Source organism: Ruditapes philippinarum, unplaced genomic scaffold (assembly GCF_026571515.1).
Source record: "Ruditapes philippinarum isolate M1 unplaced genomic scaffold, ASM2657151v2 ctg10932_1_1_1_1, whole genome shotgun sequence".
Lineage (NCBI taxonomy): Eukaryota > Metazoa > Mollusca > Bivalvia > Venerida > Veneridae > Ruditapes > Ruditapes philippinarum.
This window is the reverse complement of record NW_026864951.1, coordinates 1-20,804: the sequence shown is the minus strand read 5'-3', so window position 1 is coordinate 20,804 and position 20,804 is coordinate 1. Positions and strand designations below refer to the sequence as shown.

The 20,804-nt window shown below is 32.6% G+C and overlaps 1 protein-coding gene across 1 annotated transcript; it reads right to left on the bottom strand.

Moving 5' to 3' along the window:
* Positions 1-4,601: 4,601 nt before the first annotated feature.
* Positions 4,602-8,013, bottom strand: LOC132727380 (uncharacterized). Its single transcript, XM_060712828.1, has 6 exons — positions 7,834-8,013; positions 6,715-6,789; positions 5,705-6,370; positions 5,393-5,488; positions 5,038-5,169; positions 4,602-4,833 (listed from the first exon to the last, which is right to left on the bottom strand). The coding sequence occupies exons 2-6, from the start codon at positions 6,767-6,769 to the stop codon at positions 4,820-4,822; spliced, it is 963 nt and encodes a 320-aa protein (XP_060568811.1). The 5' UTR covers positions 6,770-6,789; positions 7,834-8,013; the 3' UTR covers positions 4,602-4,819.
* Between the last annotated feature and the right edge of the window lie 12,791 nt (positions 8,014-20,804).

Here is a 20,804-nt window from a genome sequence, read left to right as displayed (position 1 = left end):
TCAGATTGGGAAAAGAAAATCGGGTACTGAGGATATGGCTGTCAGTTTAGAAAAAGAGGTTTTGTCTGGGGCTTGAACGTACTTGTTTATAAACCTTTTTATCATTTTGCTTGAATGCAATTTGGTGCACGAAGATACTGCCTTTATACATATTCTCATGAGTAGATATACTCACAATATTTTCAATGTCAAGTCCCCGAAAAAATAACAATAATCGTTTTGTTATAATTATAGTATAGCGACGAGACTGTTATGTCGAAATATCATGGCCTGGGGTGACATTAATGGGCTTTCTCTACAGAAAATGATCGTAGCCGTAAGGGAAAACCCGAGATGCCCACCAGGCCATGATATTTCCACATAACTGTTGAGTTAGATTTACTATTATAACTGTTTTATCGCATGATAAACATAAATTATTTATTTGATTAGACATAAAATTTAAATACATGTATATATTTTGATTCCCTTGATAGATTTAATTCTCCAAACGGAACCTCGGTTACTTTTTATGGTACATGTAAATGACCGAATTTTGTTTTTCTTGTTGTAAACTCCATCACGCAAGAGCCAGAGCCAATCAGAAGTAAAATGAATGCTCCTGATTGGTTGGATGACCACTGTAGATAATTGTTACGCTAACAGCCGTTTTGTCAGCATTATTTTAATGGCATGCCAAAAAAATGGATTTTAAATCAATTTTAAAGAAAACGATAATTTTTTTTTCGGGGACTCGAATAATGCGAGTATGTCTACCCATGAAAATGTTTATACAGGCAGTGCCTCCTTGCACCACATTACAATTAGTAATAGAGCGTTAACGGTTTATAAACAAAACGTTCAAGGCCCAGACAAAAATTTCTAAACTGACCACCATATCCCCAGTACCCCATTATCTTTCCGCGATCTGAATATATTCGTTGTTTTTTCCAGCCTAAATTTTAGTACGTCCAGTGACCCTTGTGTATTTGTCTACGGTCACGCTTATACATGAACCAAGTGTACAGAGATAAGCGTGCTTTATTTGAAATAACGCACACCTTTTTCTAAAGATGTATGCTTTATCTGAGATATCGCACTGTGCTTATTACCAATAAAGCATGTTACCGGCGTATAACAGCTGAGGAACATCAAAGACAAATCGTCGTACTATGCGATAACATTGAAATAGATTTAAAATCCATATTTTGGCATGCCCTGATCATATGGCGGATAGCGTAATACTGGCGCGTCACAATTATTTTGTCTGCTGTCATCCAACCGATCAAGGACAGCCACTTTACTCCTGATTGGCTCTTACGTTATGGGGTTAACAATAAGTTTGTTTAATTGGGTTTTTTAGTAGTGAAAATTATTAAAATATAATTGCACACTTTTCAATGACGAAACTACTTTTTAAGATTTTCCCCATGTGGTACCTCAATTTTATGTTGCTGAAAATTCTGATAATGTAAGGCTGTTTAAAGAAAAGCAAAGGTGAAATCGATAAATTACTTAAGTGTCAAAAGAAGAAAACTTACTTTTATTCATTCAAATTCCAATCACCAAATATCGTCTCTAAATGTTTTTGTTTCAGTTTTACAGTCTGAAAAATACATTCCTTCCACATGCAAAACTGCTCTTGATGGCTGTTGGGCATATTTAAGTATCCTTCGAGCAAGAACTGCCGTATGCTTTATGAAAACTTGAAAAGCAATGACAGCCATCAGCCCGAATAATAAGTAAACAACCCAACATTCGTAAGGCAGCCTTTGAACAATTCCACGTTTTCCATTTTCCTAGCTTCTTTTTTAATGTTTTCACATCTGTCAATACTTGTCTGTTACAATCCTCAAATAAGTTTTTTTTTTTCCTTTAAAAAGGGGTATGACTAACAAATCCAAATGATATCACTCTGAATCAAACACAACTATTTTCCTCCCGTGAAATACACAACTTAAAAATGGCGGCCGCTTACATTTAACAAAGCCAGGTCTAATATAAATTCGCAGTAAGTATCAGAAATATGGATGGATGGTTTGACTTTTTCTCCTACTAGAATTGTTTGTTTTTATTACTAAAACAAACGATCATTCATATTTTTTTTAATAAAATGAATAATATCACCGTCATTTAACGTTGATTGTCAAACTTATATTTCAGCCAAAGACTTCTTGTATTTAATGAGAAATTCCGACCAAATGAGGCTCTCAATGGGGAAAACAGATTTTAATATTAACGTTAATATTATGGAAAATTCGTTTTAACTTGTTTTTAAGCATAAAATAAAAAGAAAATTTGTTTGCTTATGTGTAAGATGTAATTTTAATTAATCTCGTGAAATTGGATAAAGTAATTAACTCCCTTCTATATAATATATTGATCACATTTATATGGAAAAAAGGCAAAACGTTTTTTTTTATGGAATATCAATTCTTCACTGTTTACCATTTTGTAAAATTTAGGACTGACTTGCAGTAGCTTACAGATTATTTTTTTCGGTCAATCGCTGTATGATCGAAAGTAACATTTGGCAGTTTTCTTCCAGTGCGGTGTAAAATATTACTATTATGAAATATATATCTGATGAATTTACGTCTTGTTGCAATTATGTTTAGAATATGTATTAGGCAAGCGAGTTAAAAGCATGTACTATATAAGAATACACGTGACTATGAAAGTTTTGTATCACCATTCAGCTGGCGTGCATGTCCAAAGACAAGTTGACGCAACTAACTTTTATATCAACAATTCAAAAAGAGTAGAGCCGAAACAAAATGACCATTTTTAATTGTCAACCTTAAACTGTGACCTTTTAGATTGATATCTTAAATTTTGCTTTTTTGCATATGGAAATGAAAACAGGACTGACGTGATAGTGTTTTTACACGGTGGAAAGAATTAATTTGAAACAACATCTCACTTTTTTGTTTCACTGGATCCTAAATTCTGCTTGCAATTGTGATGTGTATGAATGTCTATTTAAAAAATTCATGAACCATTTTCCAGGTCTTTTTTATTAATGATATATTAATACATTTTAAAAATGTTATGCGGTTTTTTACATGTTAAAATGCTTATTTGATTACGATACTTTAAGACTTGTGTAGAGGTATTCCTCATTGCGTTTTAAATATTTTTTTGTAATCATTATCACGCGGAGTGTACAAATTAAAAGTAATAGCATTAAATAGTCTATGTAATTTTTTTTTCACAACTTTTTTAGTTGATTGTTAAAACATATTTTATTCTAGTCTGATCTATATGTATAAAAGATTTTCAAGCAATATAGTGTTAGGATTGATAACTAAATCAAATGTTGATATTGAAACTTATGACTGAAAATAAAATCACAGATTTTACTTAGAGACACTTGCATATTTGACTAACGAGATCATCATTTATGAAAGTCATATTTATGTTGGTTATGGTACCGCCGATATAAGTTACATCCCAAGTTTAAAATGAATTGGTGTATAATGGAAGGTCTGCATTTCTATAAATGATTATGTTAATATTATTTAGTATTACGTTTGTATACATGAACACAAACCAAGAGTTAACTATATACGAATGCTGTTGGTAAGTGTAACATACCTGATCTGATCATATATTTCTTGATGTAGCAGATAATGGATGTTCTAGAACAAAATATTAGTAATGTTCATATATATAGTGATGACTCTTACTTCTTAGATAATATAGGACAACGAGCAAAGGTTATAACCTTTTATATTGATATACATGTACCTCTTATAGCAGAAACAATTTGTTTTCTTCAGAAAGAGCGAAAATGACTATTATAACTTTTAATTAATGTTTATTAGTCATGTTAAAAGCATATCACCTAATGAAAATAGCACTTTATGAGATTCTGTCTTGTCATAAAAGTAGTAAAATGTAAACAAAATAATATCCTGCGTTGCTCTCCATACAACATAATAAATGCAACCTACACCTGTGCTAATTGCCAAAATGATATAGAAACCATAGATGGTTCCGGAAATTGGCAAATGAATAACGTTCTTGAAACTTTATCCGGGCACCAAAAACTAAAATATTTTGCAGAAGCATTTTTTGGCGTAATGGGCTTTTATGAACAGGCTCAATGAACAGGCTCAATCAAACCGAGCCTGGAACATTTTCAATTTTGCCGTGTTGGGCTTTCTTTAGGGATTCGTATTTTCTCTATTTTAATCGAAGTCTTCTTATATTTAATCTTCGCCATCTAATACAATGAATCGATATTTGCAAAAAAAAAACAACAACAAAAACCCCGGAAATATACATCAAAGTTTTTTTAAAATTTGTTATTATTGATAAAAGATAAATTATAAAAATGCAGAGTAAGTAAAGACCAATAGACCAATTATTGTAATGCAATATATACATTTAAATGTTGAATTGGTGGGAAGAGAAATCTTGAGAAACGCTTTTTTTTTTCGCGATGCAGAAAATAGAATTCAGGACATCAGCCAATCATGTACAATAATTGTCGTGCTAAGACATTTATCAGGCTAACATTTTTATATAGGAATATTCATTGAAAAAGCGTAACTTTAGTTTCACTGTCTAATTCTCTTTGAAGAGCAGACTATTAACAAAACAAAACAACTAAATGATGTATTTCATAGGCTTTATATACGTCGAGTCGATAAAGAGTCAACACACAAACAGCAGAAGAAAATAAAATAACAATACAACATATAAGAAAGCATGGTTTGATAACAAGTCATTGTGTTTAAAATCTCATCGGTATAACGATTTTGCCAGCATAGCATTACATCACACTGTGCCAACCAACCATAGTCGAAATATCGTGCAGACTTTCTTTACTCCTTTACTTCTTGTATGCTGAAGAAAGAAATGAAACATGCGATTATTAAGTATTTTAGTGAATGTAAGCAATTTAAATGAAATGACAATAAATTATCAATTTGTATATCGTATATTTTAAACTTCATGTTCATGATGTTTATTTTTACATTATTACCATATTGTAGTCTTCATTTAATCAATTACAAAATATTTATTGTGATTATCCGTTTCTAAACTTACATTTGGTTAGAGATACTCCTCCTCCCATACCGCCCCCAACTCCGCCCCCAATGCCTCCTCCGATTCCACCTCCAATACCGCCCCCGACACCGCCTCCAATGCCGCCTCCGAATCCGCTTCCAAAACCACCTCCTATGAATTAGAAAAAAATACGTTTAGAAAACATACCTACAGTTTTATGGAATTCTTGAAAGTTTCATCATTCTGATTGACTATAATTGTCATAAAAAGTAATATCTTGTCAGATTATAATACATTTTTATGTATTTTAATGTTCAATTAACTAATGTACTACCAATAAAATCTAAACGATTAGCTGGTACAGCAATGTTATAAATTCAATAAATACACTGACCCATGCCTCCTCCGTATCCACTTCCGCTACCACCACTGGTTATGATCTTGATTAAATCACCTCCACTTCCGCCGCCCATTCCACCCCCGTAACCACCTGAGATATCAATAACACAAGTGCTGTTTAAATACATAGGTCTTAGATTTTAAATAAAGTCAGTCTTGAATAATTGATTCAGAAGTAATTTACGTTCATATTAGAAATTTGATCACACCCTGCTTATGCATTTGAGAAAGGAAGTTACTTATATACAGGCATGGACAATTTGCAGGGATCTATAGAAGAATATCGGTAAATATCAAATAAACTAACCACCATATCCACCTCCGAACCCTCCTCCTACTCCACCACCGACTCCACCACCAATACCACCACCGACTCCACCGCCGATACCGCCTCCAATACCACCTCCAATACCGCCTCCAACACCGCCCCCAACACCACCACCGACTCCACCATCAGATACAATTACAACGCCTCCGCTGCTACCACCACCCATACCGCCACCGTATCCACCACCGTAACCACCGCCATATCCTCCGCTCATCCCACCTCCGTACTTCCCACCTCCCATGCCGCCTCCATAACCGCCTCCGAATCCACTTCCAAAACCTCCTCCCATACCACCGCCGATGCCGCCACCCATACTACCTCCGCTCCCGCCGCCAGATAAAATATAAAATTCACTTCCGGAGCCTCCGCCCATTCCACCTCCAATACCTCCTCCTACACCGCCGCCAACACCACCGCCGATACCACCACCTACTCCGCCGCCAACTCCACCACCGATACCTCCACCTACACCGCCTCCAATTCCGCCACCGACTCCACCACCCATTCCCCCTCCGCTTCCAGAGACGATTACAACTCCTCCTCCAGACCCACCACCCATTCCTCCTCCCATTCCACCGCCGTAACCACCTCCATATCCTCCGCCGTATCCACCACCGTACCCACTTCCGTAACCACCACTACCACCTACAAAATACAAAGAAATAAGTACATGTTACAAATTTTAGGGAGTTTGATATACGTTCAGTTATTACTATCCATCGAAACACACACGGGCATGTACTTAAACAGACTGCTCATACTGTAGTATGTTGGAGAAAAGATCATATGTCTACAGATGTTAACCCATCAGAGCAGAAACAATCGATTTTTCAATGTAGAAGTACTAAAGCTTGCATACTCTTCTTTAACATAATATTTAGACTCATAAACAAGTAATTATGTCTTAAAAGAAAACAGTCTTAGATACCGACCACAAGTTTTTCATTAAATTGTTTGCTTTAATATCATTAAACGTGCTTCATACTTACCTTTACCGATTGCCATAACGGCACCAAAAAGTGCAAGGAGAATGACTGACTTCATCTTTCTGATATTTTGATTATCTAAAAGTCAAAGAATTGTGTATTAAATTTAATCCTGTCACGTTACAGTAAAAATTATTTGTGTTTTTCAAAATTATTTACTCTTTTGATAAATGTACAAAGTAAAGGTTTTGTAAAAATGTTCAGGTTTTATGAAAGATATTGTAAGATTCAATACACAATACAAAATATGTTTCAATACACTTGTGCTACAAAATGTATATCAAATTGAAAACATAAATTCAAGAAATGAATATTTTACTTGAGAAGAGTCTTATAGAATTGTAGTTTTGACAGCTTTTCGTTTAGATATACCAGTATTGTATATACATGTACATGTATATTCACAAGTTATCATCTTAAAAAATACAAAAAAAATGCACTTATTATTAAAAAATTGTGTTTGATATACTGTAGTGATAGACGAAAAAATGTAATAAGAATAAAAATATCTGTTTCTCTCGTAAAGAGCTTTTCTGTTTGATATAAAATAATTAGTTGATCTAATTTTATCATAATGATTACTTTTATAGGGTACCCACAATCTTTACTATAATATTTATACACACGTTCAGGTTGGTGAAGAAGTTTTGCTTTATACAAAGTACAATTTAGCAACGAATCCTTTCCTACCGGTAAAGGTACATCTCTTAAGGTGTCATATGCCAAAGCTAAAAACATAAGCTAGCTCATAGAATTCTAAAATCCATGGAAGAATTCGAACCTATCGCGGTGAGGGGTAAGTGGTTCAAAGTCAAAGACCTAAATTACTTGGCCACGGACTGAGTAAAATTGAATTAACTGCCATATTCCAAAGCATAAATTAAAGCTTCAGAGATATAATAATAATGATAATAATAATAATAATAATAATAATAATAATAATAATAAAATAACAATAAAGTGATAAAACAAATAGAAAGTGAGTGAGTAAAATATTATACATAAAGTTTTGTAGATTAAATTAATGTTAATTATCCGTAACTTTAATTTATTTTGCGCAATATCATAAGTTTCTGATAAATTTTGATTCGCCAATAAACTTTCATCAAGAACGTCACTTACCTTCTTCCGCTGTAAGGAGATTGCGCTATTGTAAAGAAATTGAAAGTCTTTTATACCAAGTCATTTCAAAATTTTATTGAAAGGTCGTAAATCAATAAAACACATGGTCAGACAATTTTATTACGAAACGTATTTGACAAATCATGTATTACAATTTTAACTTTTCCTTTAATTGCGACAATTTTAATGATTAAAATATCATTCGGACAGTTAACATAACTAATTATGTGTAGAGCGATAAAATATTAAACCGATTCAAATGTCAAACCACCACATGCTTACTTGTGCATGTAATGATGAACATGTGCATTGAAGAATGTGTTTATCATTCATATACGTATAATAACCACGGCAATACATGAAATAATAGGACAGAAAAATTAAAATTAAATCAATTTGATTAGTCGTGCAATGTAATATGTCTACTTAATCGCGTCATTCCTCGTCGATAAAAACTTCCTGGTGTAAGGGGAATTATTAAATTCCTGACTATCTGTTTTAAATAGAAAATAGAAAAAACAGTAAGAACATAAATTTAACTGACACCAGGGGCATGTTTCCAATTGAAATATATCATTGATTTTTACAACTAGAAACAATTGAAAGCAGACTTCAACATTATAATTTGGAATTGTAAAACTTTGGAAACATGTGCAGCTGTGTTCATACATGTACTGTGGTTATCATGGGACTTTGAATGTTACACATAAAATACAGAAAGAAATACAGTATCCCTAAAGAACTAAAAAACGACACAATTGAAAATGCACCATGTCGGTTTAATTGAGCGTGTTCATGGAAAGTAAGGTGCACGTTACCGTCCATGCCCGCTAGCAGCGTCTCAAGCAGAATTCAGCATTTATTCATTGTAATGGGGAATATTGAAGTTATTATCATGGAACTTTCAATGTGACACTTTCGTGTCATTCCATGAAAAGCGGCGTATGTTCCTTAGTAAAAGAATTCGTGTGCCATAAACTAGAAAACAATGATCGGAACTAAATAGAATGGAATTTAGAAAGGGGATCAAAGGTTATGAAGTGTAAGTTCCATTCCCCGAAAAGCGGCATATGGTCCCTACATAAACTAAAGCATTTGCCCTAAACGAGAAAAAATGCGGAACTAAATAAAATTTAAAGTTTTGAAAAGGATCAGATTTTATGAAGTCTGCATATCACAGATATGCTACCAAAAGACAAACTTAAAACAACAGGAAAACATGTTCACCATTTTTGAACCGTATTGCAGTTCTATATGAAGAAAGATTCGCCAGATCTAAAATTTGTTCGTATAGTTAATGTATGTTTAAATTGTACATAAATGTATGAGACAATCAATTTAACTGTTAGGTAACCGAATGATCGATAATATAATATCAATTTGAAGGGTTGAAAAAACATAGTATCAAAGTGTATAAAATCTACATATTAAATTGATTGTCTTCTGGCATACTAGCTTCAACAAATCGAATAGACAGCATGATGGGAGGGAAAAGGTGAACAAATCTCTAACAGCCTTTCTTGTTTATAGATATATAGGTATTATATCGGAAAAAAAATAACAACAAAAGAACAACAACAACAACAAGAAACAACAACAAATACCCGTTTGAATCATGGCAATGTTACTAGCGATGTCTCAGAGCATATTGCTTATAAACATATTCATTGTAGTGAAGCTTCACTTAGGTTTGTTTATGAATTTGTATAAGTCTGTCTCCCTTGGACGATCCAATTATTCGCCTCGCGTTAAATTTTAAACGGCTTATCAAACATATGATACGGGTGTGAATTTGTTTTAAAACACCAAAATGAGAACTTGCGGCTAACAGAACAGAACAGAACAGATACTTTTTTAAAACTTGTACAATTATACATCGTCATACATAAATAAACAATTTTACAATACATACTAACATAAATCACAAGATCGGATCTAAACATGTCTCTTTCATATCAATATAGAGGATGAATTATTAATATATTAAGTTGTATGTACTATATAAATTATTTCTATGAGACATCGCATCTCGTACATACAAGGATAAATTTAAAAGTATACTTCTATTGATTGACTTTAACATATCAGTGAATTTAAGCTTACTAGGTCTTATATACTGGTATCTTTATATATATATTTTGTTATATCAATATAACAAGGACAAATTAAAATGAAATGGTATTCATCTTCGACGTCATGTAGATTACAATATGAACAATATCTTTCATTTCTAACAATTCTATTTCTATGAAACCTACCAGTTTTCACATGTAATGATTGCGAAGATATTCTAATTCTTGTAAGATACTTCCTTAAATTACTTGGTATTATATCAAGATAATTTTCATATACAAAAGAATCTTTAACATGATTATACAGATACAAAACAGGACTGCTCTCTTTACCAGAAAGCCAACTTTGTAAAAAAACAATCAATTACCCTTTGCTTAAATATTGGTAAAAATATTTTACTATTTACGGAATCTTGAAAATCCCAAATATCACTAAAACCATGATTACATAATTACAATTTAAGATTTGATAACCAATTGTTTCTTACCACTATCGACAATATCTAAATGCTTCCCTACGTAATAAAATAATTCATAATTAAACCTCCACGTCTTCTGAAAACAACAACTTAGGTTTTTATAAATATTTACTTCTAAGTTCCATTTTTTACAATAATCATTCAATAACGTCAAACTTTTATTTATATCATCTGGTGTATTTCCTAAAATGACCATATCATCAGCGAACAGTAACAAAATCAAAACAATATCGTTTATAGTCAAACCACTATTTATATCCCTTTGTAAAAATAATTAAAAGTCATCTAAAAAGAGGGAAAATCGGTGAAATTACCTCCCCTTGACGTAGACCTACAGCATAATTAAAGAATTCTGAATAACTATTACATAACCTTACACACGATTTTACTTTACTATACATGTCTTTTACTAGGCGTAACAATTTACCTCTAATCCCACAATTACTTAATTTTAACCAAAGCGCGTTTTTATATATACAATCGAAAGCCTTCTTAAAGTCTACAAAAACACAGTACAAACGTTTATTATTATTTATATAATTTTGAACAACTGTCATAAGAATGAATAAAGCATCAATGGTTGATTTTCTTTTTCTAAATCCAAATTGTGCATCTGACTAACATGGTTTTCTTCACAATATTGTACTAATCTTTTATTTAAAATAGATGTGAATAATTTCGATAGACAACTAACTAACGTAATTCCCATATAATTATTAACATCATTTTTGTCACCTTTTTTATACAACGGAATTATCACACCTTCAGACCATGTATCTGGGAAATACCCGCTATCACGTACATAATTAAAATTATCACAATTATGCGAGGATAAAATATCAATACATTCAATAAAATATTCATTTAACAGGCAATCAATACCGGGTGATTAATTTGTTTTTAAAGTTTTGATTGCTTCCAAAATTTCATTTACAGTAATACGTTTATCTAAAATATCATCCGATCCATTTAAATTTTCAAAATCATTGTTGCGTGAAAAATCTCCGTACTCCATGTTACTTGCTTGGAATATATCCTTACCTAATTCTGGAAAATACTTAAAAAATGCATCTAATGAAATGTCATGATTTGCCTTATTATTACATTTAAATAATTCCCAAAAGTCTTTCGGCTTAGAAAATCGTAAGGGCTCAATTTTTTCAACTTTTTTTCAATTTAAACAAACGTCTCTTTTTCTTAACCAAATTCTTATATTTAGCTTTATAAAAACCCAACTGCTCCCTATTTACAACACTATTATCTTCTTTAAATGTATTTAATGCGTTAATATACAAATTTTTAGCTTGTAAACAATCATTATCAAACCAATCCTTATCCTTAACAATACATTTATCAATAAATGTAGGCTGATTATGTATACTATAAATCTTATAAAGTAACGGATTCGCAATTTCTTGTATAACATTGTTAAAACCTAATAAAAGAGATTTTATCGCAGAACGATCAGTTTAATCTATATTATGACATAATTCGTTTAATACTGGTTATTTTCCAATAAGATTCGATCTGAAACTACATCTAAGTTCGGGGGACCATACATATTTAACAAAATTGTCATTTTGTTCCCCATTTTTACACTTATACATGTACGTTTCACTACAATTAATATTGAAAGAAATAGGGCAGTGATCACTCCATGCATTCAAATCGTGCACACTGAAATTACTTATCAGCGAAAAATTACATTCTTTTGTTAATAAATAGTCTATGGTTGATGACCCCTGGCTAGAAATAGACGTGCATTTACCGTAAAGATCACATATTCTACCATTTACTACACGAAAACCCGTGAATTTACATAACTCTAACAGTCTATAACCGAACGTATTACAATGTTTATCTGATGAGGCTCTACCAAGGGGTTCGTCGGGAACATATTCATCAAAATCAATGTCACTGTTCACACCCTCATGTAAAATAAAGTCATTTCTACAGCCAATTCTCGAATAACAATCTCCTATTAAATAAATTCTGCCTTTACTTTCAAAGCAATATATGTCATTTTGTATAATATTAAATAGGTCAACATTATGCACATCATACGCTGGCGAATCATCACCATATGTACACACAACATATGTAAACATCTTCTTGAAACTTGAAAAATGTTTTATCTAGCTTAATCCATATTATAGTATCATAATGGTTTTTAACAATATTAATACCACCTTGTAAATAATCTCTATATTATAGCGCAACACCTCCTCTGCTACGCTTGGCTCTTCTGTGCTTGAATTTTCTGTAATAGTTATGCGAAATAAAGCCTGATATATCGATGTTGCTGTTTTTGTTGCACCAAGTTTCACATAGAAATATAATATTATGTTTAATAATCGAATCAATAAAATCCTGGTTACTCCTTTTTATTTCCGTTAAACCGTTTACATTCTATGCACAAATACTCAATTCACCCTCTCCGCGTTCCTATTTCTGAGCCTTTCCATCAATGTACAAACTATCATATGACAGCCATCCGTTATTACCTTTCTGCCTAGCTTCTTTCAATGTTGGCAGTAGTTATAACAAATTGGTACCTTTTAGTGCTACACCTGATTTCCTTACAAGTTCCCTCTCTTTAAATAAATTAAATTTGGCGACAATATTTCTAGGCTTGCCATTTGTACCATGATTTCCTTTTCTGTTTCATTTTTTAAACTAAATCATTTGCTATTTTCATTTTATCTGTCAGAGAGGTTCTTATCACTTGTTCACAGTCTTCATTATTTGCCGTTGGGGCCTCATCAATGTTTGTAAATATCAGGTTATTCCTCATTGATTGAGATTGAATGTAAACAAGGTCATCGTTGAGTTTTTTTGTTTCTGACTTCAAGATCGGCTATTTTGGATGTAACAATACCAACATTGAAATCTGTACTTTCAACTTTTTCTTCGACCATATTAAGCCTTGCATTTGTTTTGTCATTTTACATTTTACATTGACATCTTATCGCTACCGTTGTGAAGTTTAGCAGTTGCTGAGAAAAAGCCCGGCACTTTCCAGGTCGGAAAGATGGACGGACAGATACTTAAATGGGGTTCCAAACTTTTGTGTTATGATTTGTTTTCCTTGAATCTTCATTTGGCACTTTTCTTACAAAAATACTGACAGTTATTTCATATTTTCTAATTAAGATTTTTGACCAAATATGTTAGCCAGACAGTGAAAGTTGCTGTTCTGCTTGGAAGCATTTAAACAATCACCGCGAATTTGTAATTTCTGTTTTTAATTTTGAATTCTTAAAAATCTTATATATTATCACAAAGTAGAGTAAATAAGAATAAGAAAAGTCCAACACGTCAAAATTGAAAATGTTGCAGGCTCGGTTTGATTGAGCCTGTTCATGGACGGTACTGTCACGAACAAACTACTGTCCACGCCCCCTAGCACCAGCTTAAGCAGAATTCAACATTTAAACATATGGTGAAAATTTTGAATTTAGAAACATCCGGAGATGTGTTCATACGGCTGTTATCATGGAACCTTCAATGTCACACAGTAGTGCCATTCCATAAAAAGCGGCGTATGGTCCCCAAAAACGTGTGCCCTAAACGAGAAAACAATGGGCAGAACTAAACAAAATGGAATTTTGAAAGGGGATCAGAGGTTATGCAGCCTGCATATCACAGATAAGACTTCAAAAGACAAAGTTAAAAAGCAAACCCGTGCCACTTTTGCGACGTCGTATGTACCCCAATATTTTCATGTTTTGATGGGGGTACAATCAATACGGCGACAGTACCAGCATATTGTCTGTCATTCAGTGGCTTACATTTCTTACATCTGTCACTTCGATATGGCGAATGCTAACATTAGGCGGCAATTGAGAGGAGCAGTATTATGGAGGGTTGTAAGGATGCTGCAACAGGGGGTCACCTTTCGCTAGGTTGATGCAGCGCTTGGTGTAAACCACACTGTCATCACCAGAGTCTAGAAGAGATACCAACTACATGGTACACCCCCCAGGAGGCATGCTGGAGTTGGGCAAATGGTCACGGCACTTGCTTAGGATCGTTTTTGGTCGTTCAGGCACGTCGTACAAGGTTTAGACAGCAATTTCCCTTCGAAATGGCCTTGTTTATGCTGTTGGGATCCGTGTTTCCTCGCAGAGGGTATGTAGACGGCTGCATGAAGGTAATTTGCTGTCGAGAAGACCTTGCTTACGTATCCCCTTGACGCGTCGACATCGCCATGCCCGTTTGGAATGGACCATGGAGTATACACGGTGGACCATGCAACAATGGAGACACATTATGCTAACTGATGAGTCCAGGTGTTGCCTAGACTTCATAGATAGGCTTGCTAGGGTATGGTGAAGACGTGGTGAACGGTTTCAGGCTGCAAATATTGCTGAGCATGACCACTACGGAGGTGGGTCAGTTATGGTTGTATGCTGGAGCAGTCGGTGATCAGTTCATTCTAATGGACGATAATGTTCGCCCCCATAGGGCAAGGGTGGTCCAGGACTACCTGGAGAGGTTAGAACCATCCCGGAGCTTGGAGCCATGTTGGTCTACGAATGGGAAGCCATACCCGTTAAAACCATCAGAAACCTAATAGGGATTATGAGAAGGCGCTGCCAAGCTGCCAGTGATAGTCACGGGTCATACATACAGTATTAGGTCTACAACTGTTAACATCAAATCCAATGTCACAAATTTTGAAAACAGGCTACATATTCTGAAATCTTCAAAGAGGAGGGTCATCTTCTTCTCCAGCACACAATCAGTGTAAAACTCATTTATAGGGTTAAATTCGTCCTGCAGCTAATTGATAAGACAGTAAATCAACATCAAAAACCTTTCGAACGGTGTTTATAAAATTATTCCAAAAATATTCACACTGACACATATGGTTAGCAAAAGTTGAGTAGTATATTATGACTATATTAAATGACTCTTATGTTACCTTATATCGAATCTCCATAATTTTAATAATTATATTGAAAATTTATTTAATATCAGTGTTGGTGAACTATTTTAAGCATACGTTTTAATTTTTATGATTCTGTAAAACTTGTAATTGTACATACAATGTATTGTTTACGTTTTATTTTAAATGGCATATTTTAGCGTAAAACATCATTATTTATCTCAAAATGTTAATGCGTATTTAACAAAAATGACTACAAACTTTAATAATAATTGTGTGCGTAGCGTCGGTGAAGCCTTTCAATTCATCTTCTTTACGTGTGCCTCATTTCTGCGCTTCAACAATCGAAAGTTGCTCTTTTTCTTACTTATAAATCATACGTATTGGTCGTTTACTCCAATTTATATTTGCTTCAAAGCACATTATGCCCATGATACGAATAAAAGTTCTTCTTCCTTATAGAGCGCTAGAATGAGTTTGATGACATTTCATTAATTATAGTAGAGCATTTTATGGTTGTTACCTGTAGGGAGGAACCCTAAATGTGAACTAATTTGTCATGAAAGTAGGAATATGTAAACAAAGCAGTATGTTGACTTCTATACTTAATCACTATTACTAGAAATAACTCAAAATATTCACATTAAATTCATTTGAAAAAAAGAGCAAAGGAAATCATACTTGACTTTAATTCTGTTCTAATACATCGTAATAGTACTGAAGCATTGTTTAAACATGTTTGAACAATTATGTTTCGAACACTTCCTATTAAAAACAATAATTTATGAAATGAGCACTATTTACAAAATCATTGCAATGTAAAAAGAGTAACCGATACAAATTAGATACATTTTAGAACACTCTGCTGATGTTGATCAAAGAAGGCAAATAGATTTATACTAACGCCAACGTTAATGTGACAGTAAATATCATAATTTTAGCAACATAAAGAAGTATATATAATCATTCAATTTGAAAGACGATCTCTTAAAATTAAGCATGCAATGTTGTTTTACTTTTATTTTCAACAAATGTTGATCCCAAATCGAGATTAACCGCGATGGTCTGATCCTATTTTTAAACACAGCACTTTGCTGTAAAGAAAAAACAAAATTATGACCGGACTGGTAAGAACGTACTTTTCAGGCAGAAAGAATATACTTATATATCAAAATCTTATTTCGGTATTTGATTTAAGTTATAAAATGCTTTCTTTTATCCTGCATTTCTTCAATTGTTAAAAGGTTAGAAAATTAATTAACTCCATTTTTTGAAATGGTCGTACAAAAATCACTGAAATAGATTATTTGATCTCTTTCTAAGCTATTGTTTAGAACTTTGCTATTTATTATCTTCAATTATTATTATCAAGAATGTGTGCTGTACCGTAAGATTTTGTTGTGTGAAACCCCACATATACAAAGTTTATTTGAAGGACATATAATAATTTTGCTTTGATAGCTGTTATTGTTTCTGATTGATTGATTGATTGATTGGTTTGCAAATTGACTAACTTTGCATATTGCAATTCATCATAGTTCAATATTCTATAGTATAATGAGTGTTATTGTGTATAAATGTATATGTGCCTTTCTTCCAAATTTGTGATTAGCTTACGGAACGTCGGTGGTGCTACTCAGGTGCCTGTTCGTACCTGGAATAATGCACGGAGAGAGCACTTGAGGTCTTCCTCCACCAGTAAAATCTGGAACGTCGCCATATGACCTATACTGTGTCGGTGTGACGTAAAACTAAAAGAAAACTGATAACCATGAAATAAAATATGTTGCCAATGTCCATAGTATCATGTTATGAAGGCTCATATCATTAAGCCTAAAAATGATATCGTGTTTTCAGTTTCCTAAAAAATGTTGCAGTTTGGCAATTTGTTCACTTAAAGTGATTTAGTATTTTGTATGGAAGTCACAATACCAGCTGCACAAAGCCCTATTAAATTTAACCATCCGATAAATTAAAAGCCCGTTGAAGTAGCTTATCTATAACAGTATGTTAAAAACTGTTTCTCAAAAGACTATAGTACGTGCGTTTATTAACACTTCTGTTAAATTCTAACCACCTGTTTACAGGTCCATTCAATCCCATAAATCCTCATTTTGTAGTCAATAAAATGGCATCTGAAACATCAGAGGCAAATGTCTTGTCAACAGAATTCATGTTAATATGTTCAATATTAACGAAACTCCACTTCTTAAAGAATATGTCTAGTGTTCAAAAGTGTTAAAGTCAGAGAATACAGATTAACAGAAATCTGATTTTCGAAAATCATCGGTAGAAAGATATAAATGCTCTGTGATATGCTCAAAGTACACAGCTAGTGTGTATCATCAGGCAAATCACCCTGAAATGGAAAGCTAAAGAAATCTTGTTTGTGTTAACGTCCTTTATCTGTGAACGTATATGTACATGGAAATGAGAGATCATATGCTACTAACTGAACTTACTCAAATTGTTTCATTTATTATTACTTATAATACCAAATCAAATCAGGTGAATAAAACCGTTCCTAATTCTATATAGCATGGCCACATTTAAAGATATAAACTTTTACCTGTGAACATAGGACGTGGCAGTTGAATGGAGGAAAATAATCTTTAATCAAAACTCTGAGAAGTCTCTTAAGAAGTGAAAGATGATTTGTTTGAAGTCGTTAACAATGTAAATATATTTTGCTTGGGTTGGTTAATTTTATACACATTAATACTTGAGATATAACGAACTAAAAACATTTACAGGTAACCATCCTCACACAAATGCTACTGCAACAGACACTTAAAATTGAAATGTCTTAAGTTATTTATCCATTTTGTGCACACAATACATGTCCATCCTTTCCCGAAACAGTTAATTCTATGTAGCTTGTAATGAAAAATTTACTGTTCAAACATTTTCTTTTTGAATATCATTCCGGCACGATATGGCCAGTTATGTGTTGACGTGCCGTAAAAATCCAAACAACAAAACAAAACACCAAAAGTTAATTCCTTTCTGAGGCTTAATGCTGCTTTTGATTTTTTCGCAAGTATAGCTCCTCCTTATAAAAAATCTGCTAACTCTCCAGTAGTCACGGATTTGCCCTCTAAATATTATAATTTTTTTAAGGGGTTTTCTATTTTCTAAAAATTTAATATGACTCTAAGTCATTTTTGCCTGGCCTAGCCAGAAACCCGTATTAAAGCACTATTTGAACCGTTGATTAAATTTCAATCGAATTTTTTTTCTTATTTTTTTTTTCTTTTTCTGAAAACTTGTTGCCGCTGAAAATATTATATAAATTATATGACAGACAAGTATTTCTGGACAGTTAACCTAGAATCATGACAGTTTTTGATGAGGCAATTGAAGGTTCGATTTCCTGAAAATAACTTATCCGATTTATTTGCCTTTGCAACTTTTTGAACCATTTCCAAATCTTGTGATATTATGTTAGATGGATTGTTTGCGCTCTTCCTCTAAGTATTCAACTTGTTGTTTCTTAATATAATTCAGTTGAAATAAATGAAAACGAAACAAAAAATTGTATAGTCTAAATTTTTAATAATTTTACGTATTATTTTATTCAACCATTGATGCCTAAGTTCACTCAAGTAATGCAAACTTTTAACAAATGGCATTGAATAAATTAGCATTGTAAATAATGTATAGAAACGATTTTTATGTTATATTCAGTACCTTATTAGATAACACATATCTAGATAGTTTTAAATTCGACTGTTTTATTTCCTTTTTCGTTGTCTTTTTTTTTATTTATTGTTATCAGCCCCAAGTGGTTTTTCATTTTTTTAAATGCTGCACATATCTTTTCAGATTTAAAATCCTTAAAAAATTCTTTATATTTTGTCTTATTCAGTCTACTGAATGTATTCTTTTTAAACTTTTTTTTTGCACATCTTTTAAGATCGTTTGAAGAATAAATGTTTTATCATTTCATGCATTTTAATGGAATAAAGTCATTAGATGAAGTATAAGATTGATTTACAGTGCTTCATCAGATCATAATATGCTTTCGGAAAGCTGCATGTTTTTAAAATTTTTCAAGACCCCTGATCTTTTTAAAAACATATGTTTTGTTAATATCTATGTTGGGTTTTAAAAGCTTATTGTCTGCCCAAAACTGCTTACGATAAATACAAACTTTCTGGGGGCGCTATATAATACAGTCTTTTAAATGTTAAAACTCACTTTTGGGGTGCCACGGGCGGGACTAACCCCTTGCACTTGCCATTACAGTCCATAACAGGCCAATCAAACATAGCCCCAGAACATTTTCGTTTTGAGAGACCTTTGGTTTCCGTTTTTCCCCATTTCACCTATTGTTTCTGTAACCATATTCCTTTTGGGGGAAAAGCACTCTTTCTTGTATTTTTTAAATTTGAGCGAAACGAGCAAATCTTTATTTTTAAATTTTAATGCTCCATCACATATTAAGGACAAAGATATTTTTTTTGAACTTGATTGTTTACTAAATAAAAATCCTAATACATGTTGTGGGAAAAGAGGAAATATCAAAAAGTTATACAATAAAAGAACAAACCAAATTGAAAACCCGATTTCTTTCAAATTTATTTTTCGTACAAGTATATCTTTTAAGAAGCTTAAGCTTTGATCGGGGTTTTGGAAAAACTTTCAGAATATTTCACCATGCTCGGGCATTTTCAGGTTATTCTAACCATTTGTATTAAACAAATAAAAAATTATTGAAAAAACTTTATTCATTCTCACTAGAATTCTTTAAGTGCAGGAATACTTCTTGAAACTTCTATATGACGTTGTGGGTAAAATTAGAAGGGGAAAAGAAGAACAAAAACAATAAGGATCTTTGTTCACCCCACATTAGAGTTTTTACTCGTGCATTTAAGAACCCTTTTAGGAACAGTAATTGTGTCGTAAAAAAAGTAAATTATTATTCCCAAAGGCTTTATTTATGTTTAAGAAAAAACACAAACAGCAAAAGTTAAATTACATGTAACAATACAACATAAATAAGCTAAAAAACAATTTTTTTTCATTTAAAATTTCATCCGTATACAGGTCCCCGTCAGAACGCCAAAATCATTGTAAAATGGGCCCAAAAAACCAAAGTATTTTGTTGTGCGCATTTTCCCTTTAATTTACTTCTTTTTATGCTGAAAAAAAATGGAAACATTGGTTAAAAATTTTCTTGTTAATCACAGGAATTTAAATCTGCTAAAACTAATTTCTTAACATTTATAAACTGAATTTTTTTTTTGATTGAAAGGGTATTTGTTTATTTTAAATTACTTGAGTTAGTCTTTTTACTAAATAGTTTCAAAATTTTTTTTTTCTTTTTATTAATGTACTTTGAAAAGATTCCCAATTTTTCTTTTTGCCCAATGCCCCCTCCAATTCCGCCTCCATGCCACCCCACCCACCCCCCCAACACCCGCCCTCCCTTTTTTAGAAAAAAGGGAATCTGAAATTATATCCTACTTTTTAATTTTTTTTAAAACATTCTATTTTTTTGTTATTTTCATCAAAAAAAATTTTCTC